This window comes from Cyprinodon variegatus, unplaced genomic scaffold, assembly GCF_000732505.1.
Source record: "Cyprinodon variegatus isolate N-32 unplaced genomic scaffold, C_variegatus-1.0 Scaffold75, whole genome shotgun sequence".
Taxonomy (NCBI): Eukaryota; Metazoa; Chordata; class Actinopteri; order Cyprinodontiformes; family Cyprinodontidae; genus Cyprinodon; species Cyprinodon variegatus.
In genome coordinates this window covers 1,193,233-1,220,380 of record NW_015150528.1, presented here as the reverse complement: position 1 = coordinate 1,220,380, position 27,148 = coordinate 1,193,233, and the positions used below count along the sequence as shown (strand labels likewise).

The 27,148-nt window shown below is 36.3% G+C and overlaps 1 protein-coding gene across 1 annotated transcript in view; it reads left to right on the top strand.

Annotated features, from left to right (window-relative positions):
• Positions 1-883: 883 nt before the first annotated feature.
• The window catches only part of sphkap (SPHK1 interactor, AKAP domain containing), a 39,018-nt gene continuing 12,753 nt past the window's right edge, over positions 884-27,148 (top strand). The window contains exons 1-5 of the mRNA XM_015372712.1: positions 884-1,093; positions 3,995-4,097; positions 7,391-7,593; positions 25,644-25,746; positions 26,119-26,259. Of these exons, the coding sequence (XP_015228198.1) occupies positions 1,059-1,093; positions 3,995-4,097; positions 7,391-7,593; positions 25,644-25,746; positions 26,119-26,259 (585 nt within the window). The 5' untranslated portion in view covers positions 884-1,058. The remainder of the gene's footprint in view (positions 1,094-3,994; positions 4,098-7,390; positions 7,594-25,643; positions 25,747-26,118; positions 26,260-27,148) is intronic.

Sequence of the window (27,148 nt, the reverse complement as noted above, 5' to 3'; positions counted from 1 at the left end):
TGTGCATTAATTCCGAAAAAGGTCCTCCTGTTATTCTCCAAATTTGTGGCCTGAAGGTTTTCCCTCGTTTAATTTCTACTGTACTTATATTCTCCGATTATTTATAAAAATAATAATCTTCATATTTTTTGCCAAATGCCTTTAACATTTGAGAACTCACTTTGAAACCTAAAGTGAGGTGGCTATTAAATAAATGATGAAATAGTTGACATGGTAAATTTTCAGTTAGCACAAGTAAAAGATCTTTAGCTTCACAAGATTTCCAAAAAAACTGCCAACTCCAGCATTTAGAGATGTTAAAATCAAAACAAAACAGAACACTGCTGTACTTTGCTGACCGTTTTTGTTTTATCTCAATAGTCTCACTCTTTAATTAAGCCTTAATTAATGTTTACCACGACCCAACATGACAAAAATAATTCTTTGATTCTGCTTGTCTTCTTATAGCTGCTATTTACTGTTTTCAACACCTTAATCATATAAGAAATAGTCTAATTGTGAGTATTTACCTTGTTTATGGTCTATACCCAAAATGCTGTGGTAATGCAGATTGCAGTCCTCAGTAATTGGCATTAATTTGTTGGAAAAAATAAATACTATTTAGCTTCTAGTCAGGCTTGAGCAAGCAGAAACTCAGCTGCTTCCAGTCAAAAATTGACACTTGACAAGTAAATAAAAAAATAGGCTTATATGGTGAAACACAACTGTTATGAAATGTATGTTATTAATCACCACGTGTAGTATTTGGGGACTAAGCGTATCCCATCAGTGCCTCCTGTTTGTAGACATGCGCAGGTTTCCTCTGGCGCGCGCCCTTGCCCATGTCTGCGTCGTGCCGCTCATTTGGGTTTTATCGCTGCGGAGCTGCAGCTGCTGCTTCACTCAGCGGACAGACGCGCAGGACGGCCAGTGAGTTGCTCTGGATCAGTCTGGCATTCCTTCGGTGCTGCGCCAGAGGATGCACATCTGGAGCGGAGAGAAGCTTCACCGTGTCTTTCAGCCTCTGGAAGGGAAGTTAGAATAGCGGTTGAGGGTGTTTGCGGTATATTTTGGAGAAAATGGCAGGCACAAAGTGCCTTTTAAAAACGCCAAGGTAAGACACTATTTTTTGAATCCCGTAATATTAAATTAGTATTTGATCATCCCGAGTAAAATAATGAACTTCCTTTAATCGTACACTAAGTGCGTCTGTGGCACTACTTTGCTGTTTTTATTTAATTTTGATGCTGTGGCATTTTTGATATCGGACTATTTAGATGTTTTTTGGAACAGCTTTTAGTTTTTATCTACATAGCGTTAAATAAAGACTTTGCAGTAAGGTGTTTTCGGGAAGTGGTTGCGTTTCATGAAGCTTAGCTTTAGTGCTTTTTAAGAGTTACCTGTCGTTGTGCAAAGTGACTCGGTTGTGAACTGAGAGAACTGTCACGTTTTCTCTAAAAATACGAATTAAACCCCAAATAATAATCTTCATAATTACAAAATACTTGGTCCGGCACCAAAAGTTCTCATTTTTGGATGCTTCAGCATCTGGGTTTCTATTTCCTTATGAATGGCACGATGAATAATAATAATTTAAAACAAACAAACACACACGTAGGCCTTCAGAAAAGGACGTGTCAGGAGTTAATTGTGTCCTCTGACTGAATGACTGGGGCCCATGGAGTGGAAGCGCGCTCCTGGCTGTCACTCATCTGCGTGTCGTGATAGGTGGATTTTAAAGCGCAAAGGCTGGAGAGGAGGTCGAGCGTGACTAATACCCTCCACTGATCTTCTGTTCTCTGTAAAAAAATAAAAATAAAAATACGTACTTATGAGCCATATTCATTGTATGATTTTTTTTTCCAGTGGACAGCATCTTCTACTGTAGGTTTCTGCGAGCGTCATCACCCGCTGTTTAGATGGCTGTTTTGATGCGTCTTTTGCAGAAACAGCAGGCTGTAAGACGCATCAACATGCTCTTATATATATATATATATATATATGTATGTATATATATATGTGTGTGTGTGTGTGTGTGTGTGTATAATTTGCTTTGGTTCACCTATACATCATCATCCACGCTGATGAACCGCAAGCACATACAGTTATGTGTACCCTGGAGGCTTCCACTGGGAGGTTTTCTTTGAAAAATGTCGATTATGTAAAAAAAAATTAATATTATTAATTAAAAAAGCAGCAGCAAAACCCCCAGATGTTCCTGTTTATGTATGCATGCCCAGTCTCTTCATTTTCTAAACTGATCCTCATTAATGCCCTTGCAGATAAGCGCTGTTTTTGACTTATCTGAGTGAAAGCATGCACAGAGGATAATCACGCCTTCCTTTGAGTTTCCAGTCGGTTTTGGTTTCAAGCACAAGGATATTCTCAGCCACACATCTTCATATATAATGTTGAGTTTTAGATGACCGTCTTAGTTGGATCCATTCACTCATTCACTGACAAACAAATTGTTTCAATTCAACCAATGACACTTGGACTAGCACACATTAATATAAATAGATTTTGGATTCTGACCAGTTTTCATAATGAATTTGCTCCTATGAAAAGTTTATATATATATACAGTATGTGTGTGTGTCACTCTTTTACACAATATCTAGTAAAATCATTTTGAGTCCTGCGTCAGATCATCTCCACCTAAATTATTTAGATATTTTTGCCCAACTGTTTGTCTTGACTTGTTAAAATTAATCAAAAATCAGAGAACAAAAGGCCATTGCATTTCTGTAAAAACTTTTCTTACTTGTTACTTTTGTTGAATGTCTCTGTTAATGCAGTTTGCTCTTATTGTGTTCCTAATGGTGTTATTCTTGTGGCCTGGAGGGATCATAAGTCTAGGATGTCGACAAAGCTTCTAACCCAGAGCATGACTGAGAAAATAAGTAATTCATTATATTGTAAGGTGTCTTTAAATGTCTACAATAGTACAATATTATTATATAAGGCCACTGCATTATGTCTATATAGTAACATATATTTGGAGTAACTTAAGTTATAATTTGACAGATATACCTCAGTTTTATTTTAAGTAATAATTGACCAACAGGATTTTTATTTTGACTCGACATCGTTCAACATTGAATGCAACTTATCCAATTAAGGCACTTAAATCTGCCCTAACCCTCTGCGCTGGAGACCAGGACAAAAAGTAAATGTTAAATTTTATTGAAAATGTATGCAAAATTTGTTATCAAAATGCATGATTGCTAACATATAACAATTATCTTAATTAGTTATATTTAGCTCCCTCCAAAGCTGTGCTGTCTGGTGTTCATTTTTTCTTTTATCAGTTGGAAATCCTGTCAACCCTGGAAAATAAGAACACCCACCAAAAAACTATAGTTTATCCAGACCATTAAAACATTTAATTCCAATATTGCTGCTAGCGTAGTACAATGGGGTGCTGATTAGGTTGATCAATATTTTCCGACTTAGTCTTTCTTCTCTTTTTATCATAGCATCTCCACAATTTTTAACTTGTGGGGGCACTGTAATCAACTAAATGTAGACAATATATGAACTAAACATACAAAATCAGATTTAGGATCATGGTTGGTATCCATCCAATCAGCCATATATATTATGGATGTATATTTTGTATGTCTTTATCCATGAAAATGTTATAGGAATACTTACAATACATGGTCTATTCTGGTCTCTTTTATTCTATTCTATTTTATTCGATTCTATTTGTCTAACTATTGTGAGTAACTAGTCATTTTTGATTCCTACTCTGTAATGATGAGTGAAATTTGGTGTATTGTCAGCATGAAACATTACATTAATTATTATGATTTAATAGCTGCTTACTTATTTTATGGGTAAAGGCTGTAGCTTCTGAATATGAGCAAATGTAACATGATGTGGTGCTCCAGTCAGACTGGGGACTGTCATGCCTTACTGACTCAAGATTTTCAAAGCACAATTTTTGACCGCTTGATTGAAACTTGCTCTGACAAAGTCGATTCTGTGCCCTTTTGTATTTTGCTCTGCAGTAACTTCCAGTCGTGCGCCATGTTTGAAGGTTTCGAGCCTGTTGAGGTGGAGGGAGGCAGCACGGAGAGCACCATTGCTTCATCCATCAGCGCCTGCAAGAAGGTGAGAACAGAGAAATCTGTCTCATGCACTTGGATCAGAACAAGTCCAAGTCTCTGTCTGTGTGCTCATCAACATCTTTGTTTTCTCACCTCTGGGTGGAATTTGTCTTTCCATTGACTTTTGTTTGTGTGCTTCCAGCTGTGCAAGAAATATTAATTTCCTCCCCCTGGGTGCCAGTGACACCCTAAGGTTGTGTAATAAGAGTAACAGTCAGGTCCTCACCTCTCGCCGGGAAATTTATCATCTTCCAGTGAAAGAGCGGGATAGAGAAGGAGAAATGGCTCAGATCAGTGAGCTGAGATGCTGCTGGATCATATTCCCTTTCAAGTAGTTTGTAGGTGTACTTCTAATGTGATTGACCCTATACTGAGCAGGACTAGTGTTCCTTCCTAATTAGCCCCCTGCTCTTGATCCTCTCTGTGTTCCACTCGATGGTGATGTAGAGACACAAAGCAATGTTCTTGATCTAATTGGCTTTGGCACCAACAGTCTTAAATGTTATCCGTTCCAGAGAGATAAGCTAAGCAAATACGTCACGATTACCTGGCTGAAGGCCTGAACAGAAGGTCTATTGCAGTGGGGGCAAACATGAGGGGGCATGACGTGTCACTAAAAATATGCATGGAGCATGAGCCATGCAAATGTAGGTGTCATATGTCAAAGTAATTGCACTTGTTTCATATTTTAAGTGTGATTTTACCTGCTGTTCTGTACTTTTGTAATATATGATGTGAAAAAGTAGTTTCTAAGGACGAACTCATTCTTTCTAAGAATAAAATAAAATTGCATTGTCATAATAAGGAAAGATAATTTAGCTTAAGTATAGTAAAGAATCTGCTAGGCTGACAGCCTGACACATGCATAATATGTGAGAAATAATAGAACAGCTGTCTGCTCGCAGGTTTCATTAGTATTTTTCTGTCACTACTGTTCACTTGCTATTTTCTGACAAATTCATTGTTCTGATACTGCAAATTAGATACTGATGATGTCGAAACTTAATTCCAAAAACAAATTTTAGCTAACCATCTTTACAAATTAAGGATATTAACTAAATACTGTCTAACCAACCTGATACATTTAAAAATGTAACTCACATAATATATATAAAATGTCATTGCAAAGAAAAGCACATTTTTATCCAAAATAGTTTGCATGTAATAGAACTGTCTCTCTTTGAGTTGCTAAAATTTTAGAGGTACATTAAAATCCTTCTGCTTATGGGAATTTGATCTCTATAAATAAAACCCAGCTGCAAATAATAACAACACATATGACTTTCTTTTAAATATAAAGACTTTCCTGAAAATGTAATGTACAGCACATCGCAATATTTTCAACCTTTTCTATGGCTAGATTATTTGAGAAAAATGTATAAATAGCAGTGGAAAATGTAATGTTTTGAAAGAAATGCTTTTACATTATGTTTAAGTAGTTTAAGTGTAAGGGATCCTTTGGAAGCCAGTGTGGGACAGAAGGCAGTCTTTGTTACACGCTCTGCAGTCTTACAGGGTCTCACTAACAAACATTACCTACTTTAGCCTCTTCTATTTGCGAACGGTACAATTAACATTATTAACTGTAGTCGATTATCTCTACATTATCCAAGGTGTATAGACTGCTGATATAACTGTTATGAACCAAAGACTGCCAGCTAATCCTGATACAGCGTGCCCACATATGGCATTAGACTCTTTAAAAAACAGACCTTAGCAGCTTTTCTGTCATACTTCATCTTCCCCAGTAACACTTTACAATAACCATCATAACCATAATTTATAAATTGTAAAAAGCCAATTTATTAACAGTAGGGTAACTAAACGTCCTCTTTTGCCCAGACAGGTCCACTTTTTTCAGTCTATGAAAATGTGTGGTTTTCGCTGTTTTTTATGGGACCATAATCATTTGCTTAAATTAACTTGTGCTTTGCACAGAATATTATGATACTTTGTTGCCTGAGGTAATTCTCGAGGGACTGCCTTGTGGGAGGGTCTAGCGACACACCCACACACAGATAGGGAGCAGAGCAACCAGCATTGGACACAAAACACTAAAACCAAAGTGCAGCTTCACAGATGAACTGCAAAAAACTGTTTTGCATGCACCGACCTGGTGAGAGGCTCAGTGCACTGTGTGAAAACCTGGCACACATGTTTCAGTGTCTAATAAAGGTGCTGGAGATCTCAAAGCTCACATGGACACTGAAAAACATTTAAAAAACTGTGCAAATTGAGAGTTGCTCCTGTAACAAGGACATTTCTTGAAGCTGTATTTTCCAATACAGACGAGGTCATATTTAGTACATTATTTTATTTTATTTATGTATTTCAATCTACCATTTAGGTGAAATACAGCATGTTCATTAACCTCTGAGAAGCCTGTCTGAAGTTGTCTCGAGGCTGGGTAAAGTCTCCTCCTTTTTGGAAATCAAAATATTTTCACCCTAATTAACAGATAGTTTAATAATGTTTAATAATCATTTATATGCTGCATCTAAACCATTTATAACAGGTAAATAGATCATATTGCCCTGCCATTTTAGTCGCTCCCTAATCCTAACATCCGTGGACTTAATACCTGAACCTGGCCTTTATTTTTGTTTTAACTTGCCATGTCGTGTGTCACTTACCCTTAGCATAACATCAGTGGGATTTATAATGAATGTATTTACCTTTTATTAAAGGCTAAGAAACAGTTTATATATGTATAAAACATTAATGAAAGATCTGTTAATCATTTATAAATGGCCTCTCTACCATTTATAAATTATGTTTATGATGGTTATTTTAAAGTGTAACCTCTTTTTCCCTGTCGTTTAATTCCCCATTTTTCTAACCTGTATGAAGATTAGACATACTTCTTCCTTAGAGACTTCTCACTCTATTTGTGCTTCTTTTCAAATCATTTTATGCACCTCGCTGATATAGAAAATAGCTAACTGAGTCTTCACTCAGAAACAACTTTCTCATCAAAGAGATGGTTGTTATCGGTGCCATCTGTCAGCTCTTACTATGGCGCCTTCACTGATTAGAAAAAGATCCAGCTTTTAATTTACGACTGAGCAATCAGGGCTGGTCAAGCATAAAATTGTCCTACGTATACTGATACGTTGTTGATTTAATGAGCCATATATTGTAGATATTTAAAACATACTGAACCTGATGACATTTACCTTAAAAAGAGGGAACACAAAAACTTCCAGATTAAATGGAAAAAATGAATGAAAGTTCATCCTTTACCATCCATGTCTCTGTTGTGTTTCTTCGATGCTGATGCTTGTTTACCTGCTGCAGGTTCTGTGCATCAACAGCATCCTGGACTCATCTGAGTACTGGCTGAACAATGAAAAGACTCTGTGCAGAATTGGCCTGCTGGATGATGATGGAGATAGCAGCTGCACCCTGGTGAGTAGCATACTGCGAGCAAAGAAACATGCACATCGTTTTGGCAACACAGCCGGGCCGTGTCACGTCTGCTTGTCTTTAAGCTGTGGGAGGTATGCTTGTGGCCCTAAATAATGGTAAGAAAACAGTTTGAAATAGCAAAAAGTGATACATGATGACATTAAAACTCTCCTCAGTATGCTTCCGCTAAGTGGCTTCTGGACACGAGGATGGTGAAGAAATAAATGAATATTTCTTACAGCTGGTCTGTGGTGTTTCTTTGCCTCTATTTAGCTGAAAGCTTTGGCTCATGAGGTTTTATGTCTTTTAAAACCTCATATGCATTCTGCTGACGGAGCAGATGACCAATACAATGGCTGCAGTCGCAGTACTTGTATAATCCTGTAAGATTTAACTTTGGGAAATGCCTTTGCGGACATTGTTTTTCTTCCTCTTTACTGTATTATTTTCAGTATAGTGGAAAAGATGCTCCTGAGTTCAGACAGAAAGGTTGGATAAAGTATTATAGTGTCTAATATACTCCATATTTGCCTTTCATTTCATTGGTGTTGGAACACATGATTGCATAGAAAAAAAACATGATACAATTGACTCCCTATGCATTTGACATTTGTAGCATGCATGATTAGATCACCATTGAAGCCTGGCAGCCATAGATTATTTGATATGCAGACGGCATCAACACCTATGAGGCTGTTGTGAAAAGTGTATATCTTTGACTACAGTGAAATTCTCACTGCATTCATATATATTATGGACATGGGGCATGTTCTTGTATCAGAGCAGTGCTTCACTGACCCTAAGATGCATGTAGGCATCCTTAAACACCTTTACATTTAAGTAACGGAAAAAGTTTTGATAATTTTAAATGCATTTTATGACATGGTTATCAATTAACATATTATCGTCAGTAGGCAGTGGTCAGAACAATCTGAAAGAGTGCCTTGCCTTTGTAAGAGGTCAGGTTAATGGTGATGCCTATTCCAGAGCACAGTTTAGCCAGTTAGAATAACTTATGCCATCTGTAATATCTATTCAAAATAATATATTGCCATTGTTTTTTGCAGGGTTCTGGTTCTGCTTTAGCATGTTACAGGGACAAGAGGATGTTTTCTGTTTTTCTAGACAATCTATGAATAACTGCATAATGCAAAAATAAATAGATTGAAACTGGTGGTGGAGTGAAGATAGATGAAGTTGGTCAGTCTGTAGACTGCTGGTTGGTGAGACGGTGTGCTTGAGCTGTATGGAAAGATCCAGTGGATTGCGTGAGCTGATACTAGAGCTTCACTCAGGGACCTGGAAGACGGAAGTCCAGTTAGATAACACAGGTTGAGATAACCTGTGCATGATGAGCAAGCATGGAGCGACAGTGGAGAGGAAAAACTCCCCGTTGGGAAGTAACCTCTGGCAGAACCAGGCTCAACATGGCGGTCTTCTGCAGGACTGGATGAGCTGACACAGGAAAAGCAGTAATAGTCCGGGAGGAATGACACTCTCATGAAGCTTTAGCTACGATGGGGGAGGAAGGGCTGGAGGTGGGTTGAAACTGTGTCATCTGAATGAAGTCACAGCGCATCCACCGCCTGCGCACAGGAGCAAACAAGTGCGTATCGGAGGCCTGTTAAAATGAACTTTGGATGCTGATTGGCTTTCGTGGAGGTGTGGTTCAAAGCGGATTGGCTGTGTCACAGGTGGATGTAGGAAAGCAATTAGTTTTTTTCAGTTTAACTTTAGCCTAGGCTCCATCTTTAAAATAACGTATCACACATGTAATTTGGGCTTATAGTTCCTCAGTTATTTGCTTTTCCATTTCTTTTTCACTTCTTATTTATTTGATGTAAAGCTCAATTTCCTTGTTTATTAAACCCTTGGATCATTTTTTTCCCCCACAAAATATTTATGACCTTATGGTTCCTCTTTCAAATTATACTTTAACATGCCTTCAAATCAGGTTTCTTTTCCAGGTTCTCTATCAGCTCATTTCTGAATCCAAATTAACAATTTTAACAAAACATTTTTAACTAGTGTTTTTTTTTTTTGTATACAGTTTGGAATATATTTGTAGAATCCTGTCTGTCCCCATGGCTTAATTTTGCATTTCTCTTCCACATTCAGTCAGGGCCTTGGTTCTTTAAAAAACTCCTATTACTTTAAAGGTATAAATGTACTGTAATCTCTGCTGCCACCCCATTTTGATGTGTCATCTTTAATCACTTTTTTAAATGGCAAGTTAGGCATGAAAAACAATTTGTCTTTCATTTGAAATGCCACTTTTTTCAACATTCTCATGAAGGGACAGATGAGGATCAAATGATCAAACTGTTCGTTATAAACAGAAGTGACAGCTTTTTTTCCCTGTGCCAACTTCTTTGTGTTACTCTTCGCTTAGAGAGCTAACCTGGCAGTAGCCAGATTGATATGTGTAGAACTGGGTTAAGTTCTACGTTATCAATCTGGAATGGCTGCCATTCAATCTGTCTTGAAAAGGAGGGACGTTTAATACAATAGTTTCAGCTGATTGGGTGACATACCAGCTAGTACCCACCTTCCATAATACACTTTCAGCCAATTGTAGCAGCAAATCATGATGTTTCATAAGCTAAAAAAATTTAACTTTTTCCAAATCCTAACCAAAGAAAAGCCCAGACATCTTTCCCATCTAAGTTCTTGTCTTTGCTTCTTTTTAAATGAAAAATTGTCACTATTTTAGCTAAAATCTAGTCAATTGCAGTATTAACAGGTGAGTCCTCTAGCATAGCCATGTTTGTAATGCCCCGTCAAGGAAGTTCTCACTGTTGTCATTCCTACATGTCCAAAAAAAACTGCTGGCATGTCACTGGTCTGACCCGCTGAATTTTTCGAGACAGACGTATTAGCGGGAGTCTTTCAAGATGGATTTGTTGTGAGACTGAAAACTCAGATCTCACCACAATCCAGTTTGCAGTGCAAGATTATTGGAGAGTTGCTGTTTTACTCTCTTAGCAGACTGTATTCATTATATTAATCAAACATATTCACTTTTCAATGTAACACTGAGTTAATATTTAGTTTTGATTCTAGCTCTGTGCGGACAAATGTTATGTGCCATTGTCTGAAAAAAGATCAGATTTTTTTAAGCATATTTAAACAGACATAGCAAGCATTTAATACATATCCAGCAAACCATTAATTTAAAAAAGGACTCCTGATGTAAATTGGAAGCTTTTTGATATACTGTAGCATTTAGCTTGGTGAGGCGCTGGGTGTTTGATGTTATATATTTTTACTTCTTGAAATAATAAACTTAAATAGTTAAATGAAATTTTCAAATTTCATTATCTGATTACTTGATAAATTATAATCAATCTTGTTCTGTTTTCTTTTGATTATTTGTTCACTATTTTATTTTCTTAGTGACTTTATTGCACTATATTTTTATATAATCTGTCTATATTACAATTTGTTATAGAAGCTAAATGAAAATATATTGGAAAAAAAGCCTCTATATCCAAATATTAAGTGAAACTTTTAAGAGGAAAGTACCGGAAAAGGGTAGATTTTTGCTTTTTAATGTCAAGAAAAACTCTTCTACATTTTTATACAAGGTTAAGGTTTTTCAAACTTTTGGTTTTAGTTTTAACTTCTGTTCCTTTTTTCTGGTAATTCTTTCTGCTCTGATTCTGTTCATTCTTGTTTTCTAAATACCATACCTGCACTGTTTCAGCTGTTATCCTGCTCTGTGGATAAACTTGCAGGTTTTGATTTGTTCTCTTCCAGATCATTGACTTTGTTAGTTCTTGTATTGCATGGAGCCCATATCAAGCTTTGTTTCTCCCTATTCAGTTTTGAATTCCTGTTTGCTATTTTTCTGCCAGGTTGTTCCTGAGGTTTGTTTTTTTATGTTTTGTTTAGTTTTTTTCATTCATGCTGCCAACCTGCACTTTCGTTCCCGCATATATTCAGCCTTGAAAAAGATGAGGTTTAGAGCAGAACTAAAATAGTTTTACAGAGGAAGAGGGTGAAATACGCCATAGTCTGGGCTGCCTCTTGCTTCTAATTTAGCTTTAAACTCTGCAATGAATTCTAACAAATTTGGATTTAATGGGTCCCCTTTGGTTAGTCACATTTTTTATTAAATTAACCTTTAAACTAACATTCCTTAGGACACCAGTAGAACTAGCACTTTATGGTGGAAGGACAAGTGCAGTGGAATATGTTCACAAAAATAAAATAATAATCAGATGATTTCAAACTGATTTAATATTAACCTTGACTTGGATGTTATTTACACTTTTTTTATTTGATTTTAAAACACTCTTCCAAGTTCCATACTAGAGAAAGAGTTTATATTTGAATTTTAGACCCAGAGAGGCAGTCTATGGGAGTGGGGCTCGAACTCAGAACTTCTGGATACCAAGCTCTATGCCCTAACCACTAGGGCTCCACTCCCCTAATTTTAAGTAGAAGTTAAGATCTAAGAGTCATTTAAGCACTGAGGGGTTCATTCGACAGACTACACTGTTTAAGCCCTATGGAACTAATCCTGAAAACTTAAATTATTAAAATCCAATTTATGTAAAACAATTTTTGTGGAGTTAGAGGATGACTGTTGCCTGTAACTCACATTTTTGTGTACTTAATTTTTGTAATACATATTTAATAGTTATACTCTTTTTAAAACTACTTCATTAGTCATCCTCAATTTGTATTATTAAAACTTTAATAAAAAAAAACATTTGCATAAAACTCTGAAACTCCCCAGTTTGTTCCTTTGACTAAATGTCAAGAGAAATAGACGGTTTAAAAATTTCACTAGGCTGCGTTTGAGAGATTGTTTTCTGTTAGATTCAAATAAAAACTTTTTTTTATAAATGGCTATTTTTACCTCAGTCATCAGAATATTAATTCAGGTTCGGCTGAATCACCAAGCGGTTTAGATGTGGGTTTAAGGTAGTTTTAGCATTAATGTTTAAACACATAGTAATGCTTAAAAAAAACAAAAACAAAGAAATGTTTAAACTTAAACTTGTGTTGATCTGTTTATCTGGATCTACACTAGGTTCATAGAATTACAGTTACAATTAACAGTTTCTCTTTACTGTTGTTTATCAGTTTTATCTACTGATCTCACAAATTTTCTGGATTGCTGTGACCTAAATGATGTGTAGGGACTTTTAGCAAATGAACGGTAAACCCGTTCCAATAAGCCAGCAAGATATTGCCTATAATGGTTGCAGTTTGATGGTAAACCTAATACTCGCTAAACATCTTCATGTAACAGACACCTTCATGGTGGATCGTCAACTCAAGTATGGAAATCCGTATTATGATATTATTAAGATCCTTTTTATCAATCCAAATCTAATCTAATTAATCATGTGTCACAACCATATCTGTATATGTTGCTATGATATGCCTTAAAACAGCTGTAAGTATCGTGGGAATTTCATATCCAGACAGCTTTATTATTACATGAAACAAACAAAAAAAAAAGAACTTTAAAGCAAACAATGTTGTCTACTGTTAAACTGTAAGTGTAGCCGTCTTTGCAGTAAAGCATTCAAATGCACTCCACTGCTCCTTGTGCTGTCAGGCCTTCAGTTCATACTTGACAGTAACATTGTCGTAGACTCTTTGTTTTCAGATCCTGGCTGCCATCAGCAAATGTAAGCAGCTGTTTATAATGAGTCTGTGATCTTATGAGGCCATTTGGAATTACCTGCAAAAAGACAGTTCAGTATAAATAAAATAAAATCTGAGTTATCTGTGCTTGGACACACCTACGTAAAATGATGAATAAATTATAGTTTTCTTTCAATAAAATGACCATAATTCATTATTTTCAAGTAGCAGCTGCTTCAACTCATTCAGGGAAACATAAATGATTTCCACATGTGAATTAGATGTGACAAATGCAACATAGACATGTTCCCTGTGGTGGTTAACCTTTCTGTTGAACTCTTACCACCTTGCACATCCTTTATTTAGAATAGCAATGCACTGTTTATGAATGAAAAAGCAGCAAGATGTGAGATTGAAAATGACCTTTTTCCATCCACTCAAACTGCTGCTGTTTGTTTTTTCTGATTCCTCTGTACTAAAACACAACTAAAGTTGTGTCAATACAGAAAGAGCAAACGCTAAACCAGCTTTGTTGCTGTTTAGAATAAACCAGAGCATCACTTTTTAATGTGTCGTGGGCTGAGGCGGTCCATTTTTCTCAACAATGAGTAAATGCCAATACATCACAAAAGTGTTTTGACATTTTTCCAATGCTCTATAAAAGATGCATCAAGTGTTTTAGAAATCATCACCAAGGTAACAGAAATAGCAGGAATTTGGATAAGAACATCAATTTTGCAATCTGATGCTTCGCTTTGGAAGTGTGAGCAGCTGTCTGCTGAATTTATTGGTACCAAAAGCCCCAAGATACAAGCCTCGGCCTCAAGAGGCTGCGCTTCAGCTAAAGTCATTTCAGAATATCTTTACATTATAGAGTTTCACAACTTTTCTTTGTAGCAAAGTTGATTAACTTGATCAAACCTGGAAATCTTATACCAGTTCTGATAACTGTACAAAACGAAATTTCATTTTGTATACACTCTGTTTATACAAAATGACAATAAAAGTTGTCTAAGTCTTAGTTTTTCTTTAATTTTATGTTATGCATTATCCCCTGGGAATGATTTGTGTTAAAATATGCACGCAAGAAAGGAAAAGTATTTAAGAAATGCTTTAGTTGCATTTTTTTCAAGCTGTTAAGGATGCCACTAAGTTTGCATTGTTTATTTCTTTTTAAATGCCATCATTTCCAAACATTGATCTTTCTGAATCTAACATTTAAGTTTGCTTATATTAAAGATTACGATTCCTATTTTATTTTTCAATTTATGACTAAACAACTGTAATTTAACATCATGTTTTCATCTTTGCAGCGGTGTCAGTAGTTGTGTTCTGTCCTGTTATGTATTCTTGTGCCTTTTGACTTTCTGTATCATGAGGTTGATAATTTTACCGTTTCTGTTCCTGAATTGAAATAAATGCAATTTTCTGGAAAATCTTTAATTTAGCTTTGACTGTTTTTCATCTAACATTAACATTTGTTGTGGAAAGTGAGAAAAACAAACATGTTAGCTGAATAAAAGATACAAAATTAACAGTTTGCAAATTTCACTTCATCACCTACCTCTGGGAGCATCGCTGTCACTTTTGATTATCGTCTCATGTTTTAATGCATGAAGTCACAGATAAGTGTCATATTATTGCGATAGTCACACTGAATTTCCTCACTCTGCTGTGTGATCTGACAAGCTCTGTGTTTCTAAAGTGAAAGACGACTCTACTTTTCTTTTATTTGTTTAAAAATGGTGAGATAATCTGGGTTGGATTTGCATTGTGTGCACTGACGTAGAGAGGGATCATTTTTGCATAAATTTAACTCCAGCCATTATCTTAAAGTAATATTTTAAATGTGCTCTGAGGCAAAAGGACTTATTAAATTCTAATGAAAAAAGTTGAAAGTGTCCTTATCCAAAACAAGATGACTTACATGTAAGCCTTCCTCTTTGACCCGTGAGCCATGTCTGGAGGAGAGGGAGCAATTCATCACTTGATTCAAACACTTCCTTCTTGAGGTTTGTGTTGTGCCCTGACCTCTCCTTTCACAGTCAGCGGAGAGGGAGAACAGAATAAATATGTCATCAGTTGCACCATGAGAGCTGACTTACAGCGGGAAATAACTCTGTAAATCAGCCAAACCTTTCAGCTTCTACTAAACTCTTTCAGTCCATCTTTATGGGATTGGTGCAAAATTACATGGTAAATGAAAGCTGTTTTTCTTTCAATTGTCATTAATGGTTTGATTAAAAGTATATGATTAAAAAAAATGTTTAAAAAAGTTTTCCTCTTGTATGGCATTCCAGAGTCAGTCCAGTGTCCTGATTGTATAATAGATTTCTAAAAGGAAATTCTCAGTTTATATGAAAATGTTTATGTTGCAAATAGCTTTGACTTTAATGTAAACGGATGCAAAGAATGTGGTACTTTAGACCAGGTTTGAACAAGTTTGACTGCCTGGCCCTTTTATCAGGTTAACAGAAGCAGTTTAGAAAGAAACACAATAACTAACAGCATTTTTACTTATTTAAGCAGGATTATTCTGTATTTTTTGAAGTTACCTAATGAAGAACATCATGAAGCAGTATTTTATGATACACTGTCTTGTTTTATTCAGGTCCATAGATAATGTGACCAAATAAGGGCAATATCTTCTATTTTATATGATAAGAAATTTTAAATCACTCTTTACAAACCTGTTCTTCATTTTTCCTTTTGTCTAGAAATAAATAAAGTATTTTGTCTTGAGCTGCTAAACCATAACAGGATTAAGATAAAAATGCATCTTGGCATCTTCAGATGTGTTAACAGCACATTTGAATTAATGCTTTTCAAAGAAACCAAAATGACCCGAGGCATGTTCATGACCTGCTGTTGACTATTTTCATCAGGGGACTTGAGTCTATTTTTGTTCCTCCTATGCATGAACATATTAACATGTTTCTGTCAAACTCCTGTCCTGACTAATGTATGATCCTGTAGACATTTGTCAGCCCAACAGAGTCATGCCTGTGCTCCCAGGAGATATCACGGGCGCACGTCTCCTATTGTCAACATTTTCCATGACACATTCATATTATTCATGTGGTGAGAAGAACCAGGACAGCATGAGCTATGTAGTTTTCTCTTTAGCCTCGGGCTCCAAACTGAGCAACTCTGTCAGCCAAACAGTGATTGTCTGAGCTTGTTGTGTGATTCAGAATTAGAAAGCAACATCATTTCTCGCTTCTGGATTTGGGAAAAGCAGCTTTCAACATTTTTTCTATTAAGTTCGTAAAGCCAAGTACTAATCGAAAATGAGTTTTGTCATAGTTATTCTATTCATTCATAACTGCAAATTAAGGAACAAACTAAAACTGTTTATGCATCAGAGTGGCTGTCTGGTCTCTACAACAGGGGAATGCAGCTCGTGGGCTGTTCTGCAAAATTAACATGACAGAGTCACTGAACCCTGATGTTGTTTTCTGAAAAACTTAATTTAGATAATATTAATCTTTAAAATGAATGTAATTAAAATAACCAGGGCTCAAGAAAAGTCAAACTGGATTATAACTTAAAGCATTATTTTGAAGTAGTGTGACCCCATGGGGAAAATAAAACAGCAATTGCCCCAAAATTAAAGCATCAGAAAAATTTAGGTGGATTGAAAATATATAAATAGACAAAGATGTTTTAAGTTTGCAAGTCAAATAACAAATATAAGATATAGTTTGGCTAAAACAGAAGGCTAATTACACAGAAGTTTGATTTCATTTAAGTTGTGTTGTTTAAGTTTATTATTTAGAAGAGTATGCATACAGTACTAGCTTTATTTCAAGCCCATGAACTTACGAATGGTAAGGAGGCTGTAGTCACTCTTTTTTCTGATAACATTATATAGCTCTTCTACTTTGGTAAGAGTTGCACACTTATGAGCAGTGCTGTTTGTTTTCTTCTCTGGAACATTTCTCATAATGATAAACCTGCATCCACAACCAGAAGTGCAACATTTTATTATAGCCTCGTTCGACTGCTGACACTTCTTTGTGGTTTTAAAAAGAGAGCAATGACAAAATAAAACAAAAATATGGAAAAGAGAAAATTGAGTATAAAAAGCCAATAGTTAAAAACACAAAAGATCAAAGACAACAGCGTTAGGAGCAGCAGCTGTGTGTGGGAGGATCAGAGTATTAAGCAAAGAGGAGAATTATGATACAATGGACTAAGGAAACTGAATGTTTGTAAAGGTTTCCTACACTGATAACTCCAGGACACATAATAGTGTATCGAAGCTTCAGCCCTTTTGTCTGACTGCAGTACAGAGAAAAAGAAATGTCCGCTTGAAAGGAAAGCTGAACAGGAATATATGCCTCAGTAAATTGGCACAGTCAAAGCTTTGCATACTGTATGTGTTGGGATCTTGGATTATAACATTCTGTACCCTCCTTAGAATAGCATGTGAGTAGCTGAAGCGGGCTATTGAATCCATGGGTGAATTTCAACTCAGCAGAAAGCATACATCATTATTCCCGAAGCCCAGCTGTGGTCTCGAAATAGATAACTCAATTTTGGCAGCAGTGTGACGATGTCAACCAGACAGGGAGCAGAGAGAGTGCCATTTCATTTACATTAGTGCAACATTTTGTGACACATGTAGCCACTACAACTGAGAAGGACATGCACACACACTGGATCTTTTTTTTTTTTTTTTTTCATTTTAATATTACAACCAAAAAAATTAACAGGTTTCTCACCAGGAGTTTTTATTAGCTTAGCAGGGGGGTCGCTTCCCTCAGGTATCTCTGCAAATACTGAAGTAAAGAGTGTAAAAATACAGTTTATGTAACTTTCACTCTAATTAAAAGTCAGGCTATCAAAAATAATTTCATTTTTATCCTAAAAGTTTCAGCAGAACAAGCATCTACACTGTAATGCACTGGAGAGGAAGCCCAGAGGTGAGTCAAGGGCCGTTATGCTCATAAAATATTAGTGACTTTCACTAAAATCAGCACCTTAACGTGGGTTAAGGGTTTTTCTTTGACTGCATCACTCCAGAGGATATGTTGTTGGGGATTTAAATGTCCCTGTACTGTAGGGTCTCCCAAGGTAAACATGCTCTGGAGGACAGGTTAGACAAAGAGCAGTTCACAAAGCCTGATGCAGAAAGCATGATGACAAAAAAATGAGGCATATGACGTCTCCCGGCACGGCGGAACTGGGACCCCACCCTGGAGCCAGGACTAGTGATGGGGTTCTTTGGCAAGCACCTGGTTGCCGAAGGAGTAATGCAAGGCCATCCCCCAGTGGGCTCCCCACCTGCAGGCGGAACCATGAGGGTCCGGTGCAAAAAGAATTGGTAGGCAGTCAGAGATGGAGGCCTATGCGACCCAATCAATGGGCATTTAGACTAGCCCCGGGGAAGTGGAATTTTACCTCGCAAGAAGGAGCCTGAGCTTGAGCAGGAGAAGGAGCAATACCAGCTACAAATAGTTGGGCTCTCCTCCATGCATAGCGTGCGCTCTGGAACCCAGTTCCTTGAGAGAGGCTGGGCCCCCACAGGGATAGAAAGAGAGCTGGGTATGGTTGCTGTTGGAGTTTAACCCGGTGGATGAGAGGGTCACATCCCTTCGCCTTTGGGTCGAGGAGTTGATCTCTGACTGTTGTTTCAACCTATTGGCCAAATGGCAGTACAGAGCACTAGGCTTTCTTAGTGTCCCGGTGAGGAGTGTTGGATAGCGCCCCTCCAGGGGATTCCATCATTCTGCAGGGGGACTTCAACGCCCATGTGGGAAATGATAGTGACACCTGGAGGCGTGATCGGAAGGAACTGACCCCCAACTCTGAACCTGTGTGGTGTTGAGTTCTATTTAGTAATTAGGAAAATACTGAATTTACTTGGTGATTCTGAATTTCTTTTTAGAGGTGTGCAAGTAAAGGATGTTTTTTTTTTTTGTGGCACAATTTTATTTAGCAAACCAAATACGATTTTATTTCCTTATTACCACTATGCATTTCTAAGGTTCATGAAATTTGCCTAAAATACATTGAGGTTTGTGGTTAATACAACACAAATGTGCAAAAAGTTAAGTAGTAAAGCTAAGGAGTAGAAAACTATCATCTTTGGTCAGTAAATGAAAAATGAAATAAACCTAGCTGAAGATCTCCTTGGGGAAAAAAGATCAACATGTAGCAAAGCTTTTATCAGGAAGTGACATTTCTTGCTGTCAGCTTGCCAAACTCTGCAGGCTTCAAAGTTCTGCTTCACTTCATCTGTAAAATAACTATTGTTGCCAGCAACTATTGTTTTTGATGAGCTTTTATTTTTAGCAATGTATAGTAACAATTTTTCAGCTTCCTTACAAATAGTGAAATTATTTTATTGAAAGACTAATATTGATGACAAGCTTGTGACGAATTTGGAAGATGTTTTATCTTCCTATTAAAAAAAAAACAAATGCCTTTGATTGTACTACCATATGTACTACTGATGTTTTTGCTGATTCCAAACCTCAAGTGTGATTTATGTCTCTAAAGCTGCTTAGTGTTTCTGCTTAGTTTCATTTTAGTATCTTTATCAGCACATGTGGTCAGATTCAAGTTTTACTTCACTGTTTACCCCAGTTTTGAGCAAGTTCTAAATTTCGATGAATCAGGAAGCATATGGAGCCAGATAACAAGTTGATCAGTTCAAATTCTTTTTAATAGCACATTTTGAACTGCTGGGCTTGGCCAAAGTCCTGGATACAAATACAACAATTTACAGCAATAATTCAAATTAAAAGCAGTTGAAAAAAAAAAAAAAAAGGACCGAATAAAACCAGAAATTTAAGATGTGCTCTAAGAGTAGGGCTGAACCATTTGGCAAAAATCAAAATTGCGATTGAGATTTTATTTAGACTAATAAATAACTTTATTTGCACCCAATCCAAAGCTTGTAGGTGCCTTACTGTTGATTTCTCAAGTGTTACTTCTACTTGCAAGCATGGATCTGCTGCTAGCAGCAATTGTCTCTACCTTTTCTGTGTGGCAAAAAATATAACTTCAAGTATTCTACCACAACCTAATGGGCTAATTTAATATCTTTCTCATGGTAAATATATTGTGATTAAAAAACAGTGCCTCTGCGATTTCAAAATTGCATTTTGTGAAATTGCGATTATATTGCAAATGCAATTAATTGCCCAGCCCTACTTAAGAACAGACTTAAAAAGACCAAAAGTTGAAGACTGTAATCTGGAGGGATAGTTGGATCCTGGATTTTTGGCTCATCCTGGATATTTGACACAACAGAGGTCAAAGGTTTTTATCAGCTGTTTTACGTGAAATAAGGAAGAACTTCACCTTTAACAGTTGTGTGGGAAACCTGTTTTTAACAGGCTATTACTGTATAATTTTTTTTTTCTGCGAAAACAGCTTTATAAATAAATCTTTCTCACTCATGTACGTACTAAGAGAAATGGGTTTCTGCACCACATCATATGTATATGCCGAGAAAACAGGAATTGTAATTAATAGTCAGCATCGACACAGATCAGCTTAAGGATGTATTATAAAGTTCATATATAAGTTCATATTGGTTTAGTAATGTATCATATTAATATGTATCATATTAATATGCTGGATTGATGCAATGCCAGATTGATTCCATTTAAAGCTATTTTACAAGGTGTTAGTAAGTGTTTGGGGGGAACATTTTTTGCTTTATTTAAAGACCCAAATAATTTTGCTTTTGCCAAAGGCCAGTGGACAACAACCCATGCCCCCCACCCCCATTTATCCACTACCACAGGATTTTATCTATATCATGAGACAAGTATGTTGACCCTTTGTTTTTTTCGTGTCCACACTTTATCTTCCCCAGCTGATGTTTATATGGTCAGACCTTCGCATGCAGGGTCATGTGTGTGTTTATCGTCTAATGTGTCTGAAAAACCGATGGAATCAGTGCAAGTCCCAAGGCGTGTGTCGCCATTAGATGCCTAGATAGTCTTCCGTCTCCCAAATTTAGAACGGCTGCCTCTCGGCTCTCACTGTCTGATGGGGTTAAATTGCTTCAACCCTTTTCAAGGTCAGTGGGATCACTCGATTTGCTTTGCCTGCATGTTGAGTGCAGGTTACGTGTTGGCAGGCAAAAGGAGGTGTTGCTGCTTTCTCATGGAGGATTTCCAGTATCAGAGCATGTAAAAACTGAGCAGATGCTTAAGTACAAACACCCTGCATATTTCTTGGAAAGGAGTTATTTAGAGTGTTAGTTGAAATCTATCACTGTCATATATATATATATATATATATTAATTTTTTTTTAAAGCTGACACCTTTTCCTTTATCTTGCAACAGTTAGCAAATGGTAATACCAGGTGGTAGTCTATGTTTGCAGTACATTTTGTGATCTAATTCCTATCCATTGTGTGAATGTTGTTGACATTTCAAGGCTATGCTGACAAAAAGGTCCTCATTGTGCTCAGCAATCTGACATTGAATAATGGAGACCCAATGAGGAAACTATTTTTACTGCTCAGTGAGTCGATTGCTGTTATTATTTTTGTAAGTGGGAGGTAACAAAAAGCCAGAGGTGACACATCCACTCACTGAAGGGCACAGGGCAAAAAATCCCAATGTTTTCAGGGTGAGATAGAAAGGTCTTTGTGGATTGTTAGCTGTGAATCACTTTTATACAAAACTTAGTCGATTTTTAAAAAGCAACTCCTACAACATTATCCTTTAATAGTTAAGTTTGAATAGAAAATACCAGTTGCACGCTGCTTTCTTCACTTTACAGGCTGCTCTTTCTTAAATGACTGGATTTTTTATTCTCATTCGAAGGATACAATAAGTCAAACTATCACCTTTATTTTGATCCATAACCTGTAGAAGTTTAATGAAATCTTGAGGAACTTTTATGAGCGATCTTCACAATCTGATTGTCAGCTGGTGGCTTTGTTTTTTGAAGTGGTTATAAGGTCTTTGAAAGGTTAGTAGGAACTTGAATGATCAACTAGGGTATCAGTTTATCAGTTAATCTAGGGTTGATCTATTCTTATTGATTAATAATTATTCAATACATGGCCATTTTCTTATATACCTGTGTTTACCACACATTTTAGTGTGCTAAATTCTAAAAAAAAAGCACAAAATATTTTGACAATCTATTTTAAAGCTTTATTAAATATTGAGTGCATTAATAGAAATGTGTGTTTTTTTTACATTACTACTAAACTACTTATTCAATAATGAACCTATAAGTAAAGAACAAAAATAAGAGAATTAAAGAATATTTGAAAACTTAAAGTCCCCCATAATCAGAAATGTAGAACTGTCATTTAAAGTTGGAGTATGTTACATACTGTTAGACCTTTCTTCAGTTCGATTCACTTCAATAATCAAGGATGGGAATGACTATTTGTGCTGTTAGCCATCCTTTTAAATGACTAGTCTATAGTTGCTCTTGAACATTTTGAATACATAATTAATTCAAAGAAAACATCTCACAATTAACACAAAAGTTACGAAAATTTTGTTTAATTCTCTCTACTTTGCATCACATGCGCACACCCCTCAGTTTTGGTGGAGAAGTAGATGCTGCTCTGCAATGCAGCGTGGCTTTATGGGTGCTATTCAAGCAGTAACTTAAGCAACTTGTTTATTGTTTATATCTACCAATAGAATCACATGAAGTGTATCCTGGCTCTTAGTTGCAATTAAAAGGTGTAAAATAAATGAGCACTAGACCCTTTGTATAATTTCACATTTCTGCTCTGACATGCATGTGACAATAACTATTGTCTGGCTTATGAGATTCAAGCTCACATCATGGCGAAAAAGTTAATTTATTATGCATATGGAACAAATTCACAATTCCTTTTCAAAATATAAGAATTTGCTGTTCAAAAATTATTAAACCCCAGTTCAGATATATTTCAGTTATTAACTCTGAACTAAGCTAGTGGAACTTAGTTAAAACTAAATAGTTGTTGTGCACACAGAAGAAAAAGGCAAATGAAAATGTCTGAAAGCGATTTGCAATAAAACGATGCATTGATATCATAGTTCAGCATATTTTCATGTTTGATAACAAATGTTTATCTTGAAGAGATAAAACTGAGAGCAATTGGAATGTGTTTAAACCAATTCATGATACAAGAGGGATTTGATTTAATGATTTGCCTACAGTAATCAGAAGTCAATAACCATTTAGATAATTGATTTTAACCTAATATGGTTGTTCCAAAAGAAATAAGAAAAAGTAGAAACCCTTATGCCTGGGTTTTTAGCTTTGTTTAGCTAGTTTTTTTTTTTTTTATCAATACATTGGAGCATTAGCCAGCAGACACGAGATGGTTTTAAAGGACTAGTAAGTCATGCTTTAGCAATAAAATCTAATGAACTATCGGAAAGCATATAAATTATAATGTCATATTAATGTTTACAACCTTGAAATGACTGAGAGAAAGTTGCAGATTGTCTCCACCTTGAAGCAGGTGGAGACAATCTCAAACTCTCAAAACCTCAAACTCTGGGTTTGAAGAATCTGGTCCATTTAGCCTGGTTGCCTCTGGTTTCAAACCTCTCATTAATATCCCCCAATGTGGCTATCTTTGGGAGAGTTCCACAGGCAAGAGGAAGAGAGGTTTGGAGATCAAAACTTTAAAACAATTACTAGAGGGGGCCTCATAATTCCTTAGAAAGCGTCTTCCTTTTAGGAGTGTCTTGCAGAGTTAGAGTAGTAGTAGTAGTTTAGAGTAAAGCAAACCTATGTTCTGTCTTAACTATGTTCAGAATTAATACCATGGATACGGCACTTCAACACTAATGGGACAATCTTATATGAAAATAAAATAATGAGGATTGTTGAATTTCTCAAAAATAATGCTAAAATCTAGTCTTTTCCTTCTCAACAAAATGTTATTTATTATCTGGCAAGATGGGAGTATGTGATCATGGTAATTTAAATGATCTGTGAATGCCATCCAAAATATGACCTTTTTAGCTGTACAGCTGCAATACTGATAATAAGTATTGCACTTCTGCACACTCTGGTCCAGCTGTTGTCATTTCAGTGTGTCCATTATTATAATATCTAGCAGGTCATAAAATTCCAACCCATTGATAAAAACTCTGCTGGCTGTATAATAACTGACCAGTTGCATGGACTTACTCTTAATTATTGTGTTAAAGGTATAGTGAAGGATATTTGAATTTTTGAAGAAACTCGCCCTCTCAACTTTTAGATTATATGCAAATGCACAATTCTTTACCCACTCCCGACATGGAACGCCTATTAAACGTGAGCGAGAGCATGCATGAGCACATATCTCCTCGTGCATCCTCTGTTTAAAAGTTGCTGTTTGCATCGCTCATACAAGCTTAATTTCCAAAGGAAGATTTTCTGTTTTTCCACTATGTCAGTCACTCACCACCGGTAAAATGGTGATGGGGCTAGGACGGCCTCACATAAACATGAGGACCACTTATTTTGATGAACATCCTCCACTATACCCCTACCTAAGCATTAAAAAAAAAACTAAGAAAGTTTTCAGGTAATACTAGTTAACATTTTTTACAATATTTAACAATAATATTACAATTTTACAGCAAATTTTACAAAACAGATTTAATAAAATTTTTAGAGAAGCAATAAGGTACATAGGGCCTTGATGCTGGATCTTCTGTGACGTCTTGACACAGCCTTCTGGGGATATGTCTCATCTACTACAACACAAATATTAATGAAAAAATGAAAAGCATGTAAAAAAATATAGTAAAGCCCACACATGCTGTCCCTTCAGGGTAGCTCTAGCATTTTTCAGCTATGTGTTTGATATTTTCAGTTTCTATGTATTTTTTAGATGTTTCAGTCAAGAGTGTATGTAGCAGTAGATACATATAGCCAATAAAGAAAACAAAAAAGAAAAAGCTTGATCCCTCCTGTATGTATATTTGTATAAAGATACATACAGGACATACAAATAGGTCTTTATACAAAGACCTATTTGTATGTCTTTGTATAAAGACCCATTTTTGCGACTGTAAGACAAGGTTTGATCTTCAATTACAACCAAGTACTTACTGGATACTGGAAGTACATTTGTTTATGACTAAGACATAAATATCTTTCTTCCTTCAGCATGTCACAGTACTTTGTAAATGCATACTGAAAATGGCTGCTTGAATAATAACCACCTCCACACCATCCTCATACGTTGTCGGAGCTGCTCTTTATTTATTTCAACTTGGCCGCCCCGACCCACATAGGAGTCTGTGCTGCTAATTCAAACAGCGGCCGTTAGAGGCCCAAACTCCCCGCACTGACAGAAATACTCCATCACACACCATTAAACCTGCAGCCGGAGGCAAAGGTGTGCGAGGTAGAAGGGGGCAGGGAGATGAAGGAAACTTGAAGGCTGAAAGCCCTGCAGAGACATTGCCCGAACTGTGGTAATGCAGAAACATCAGACAGCTGCTGGACATTTAGATCACTATGGCAAGGGTATCTTTATGGGAGGTCAGGAGGATTTTGGGTCAAAGATATATCCTTTTAGGCAATGAGTGTACAGTTTTTTGTTAGATGTTTCGGTGTCTCTGTTGTTTCTCTGATGTTATACCTTTATCTGTGTTTTGTCAATCTGGACCCTCAAAAGATAAACTGTCAAGATGATGAAAACAAAAAGGTGAGTCAGTTTCTTGCTCATTTACTCTCTCGCCCTCTTGGTATCTTTCTGTTGTCTTCCCTGCCCACTTTACATCACTCAGACACTGTTCTTTGTTATTCATATAAAAATCTCTCTTCTGTTGCCATGGCTTCAAGATCATTACCCAAAATTAGAGGGTTTATTTGTTAGATGATATGCAGATTTCGTAGCTGGTAGTGGGCGATCAATTATGATTCCATAGAGTAAGGGCTTCTCACAGGAGGGAACCTGCAATTACATAGACTTGACCTGAATCCACAGAAAACATATGATATTTAGTTCTAAAGTTTCATAAGAACTTTTTTTCCCCATCATTAAGCATTGACTCTGTGGTTGGCGTGTGTCTTGTAGAAACTGGCATCAGTGTCTCCAGACTTGCCAAGGCTTGTTGAATTACTGACCGTCCGTCAGCCCAAAGAAAATGAGATCCTGCTGCTTGGAGGCCTGGGAACCTCAGAACAATGCCAAACACACCCACACTCCCCCCTGCAGGTAAATTTGACACACATCTTGCAGTTTTTCTTCATTCTCTGTAATAATCACAAATAAAAAAGCAGTTTACTGTTTGTTCCCTTATGTAGCAATTTAGTGTGCTTAGATTTTTACCTCCTTTGGCATCAATACTTGCTGTGTTGTTTATTTTGTGTTTTTTGTAATTAATTATAAATATCAGTCTTTATCTTATGTAATACTATATATTCTCTTTTTTTTAATAAATGGATATAATGCAAAGCTAAAAAGGCAACAGATTGTAGAACTTGTTTAAAATGCTTTTATGTAACCATGTGCAATTGCTCAAAGGAGGCATTGTCTTTGTAACCCGTCCATCTAGTCTATGCTTGACTTATCAACAAAATTTTAAGACTCTCTGGTCACACCTGAGCCTTTAGATGTTCATCCAGTCACCCAAAAAAGTACTAATTTAAACAGCCCTTAATTTACACAAGAACATTGAACTTTTCTGCGCTTTTTATTTATTTATTTTTATTTTATATAAAAAATTTTTGTGGCTTTGTCACTCTTTGCATCATTGGCAGCCACTGTATATTTTACTAGTGTAGATGAGACATTTAAGTGTATATTTTTTTAAATCAAAGATAAAATGTATCTGTTGGTTGAGAACAAACTGTGGTTGGTGATTATCCGACTAATTGTTCACTAAACAAATGCAAATAATAGGATATCATTTACGAACTTTAATCAATGAGAATTTGTCACGTGACTGAGTGGTGGATTGGGGCATTGTGCTTGGAATCCAGAGGTTATAGTCTGATAACCACCAGGTTACAATGAAAATATATTGCAAGGTTTGTCAGCCCTTCCAAACCATTGTATTTTAAGGTATAGAACATATTTGGTCTTGCATTAGTTTTTTTTTTTA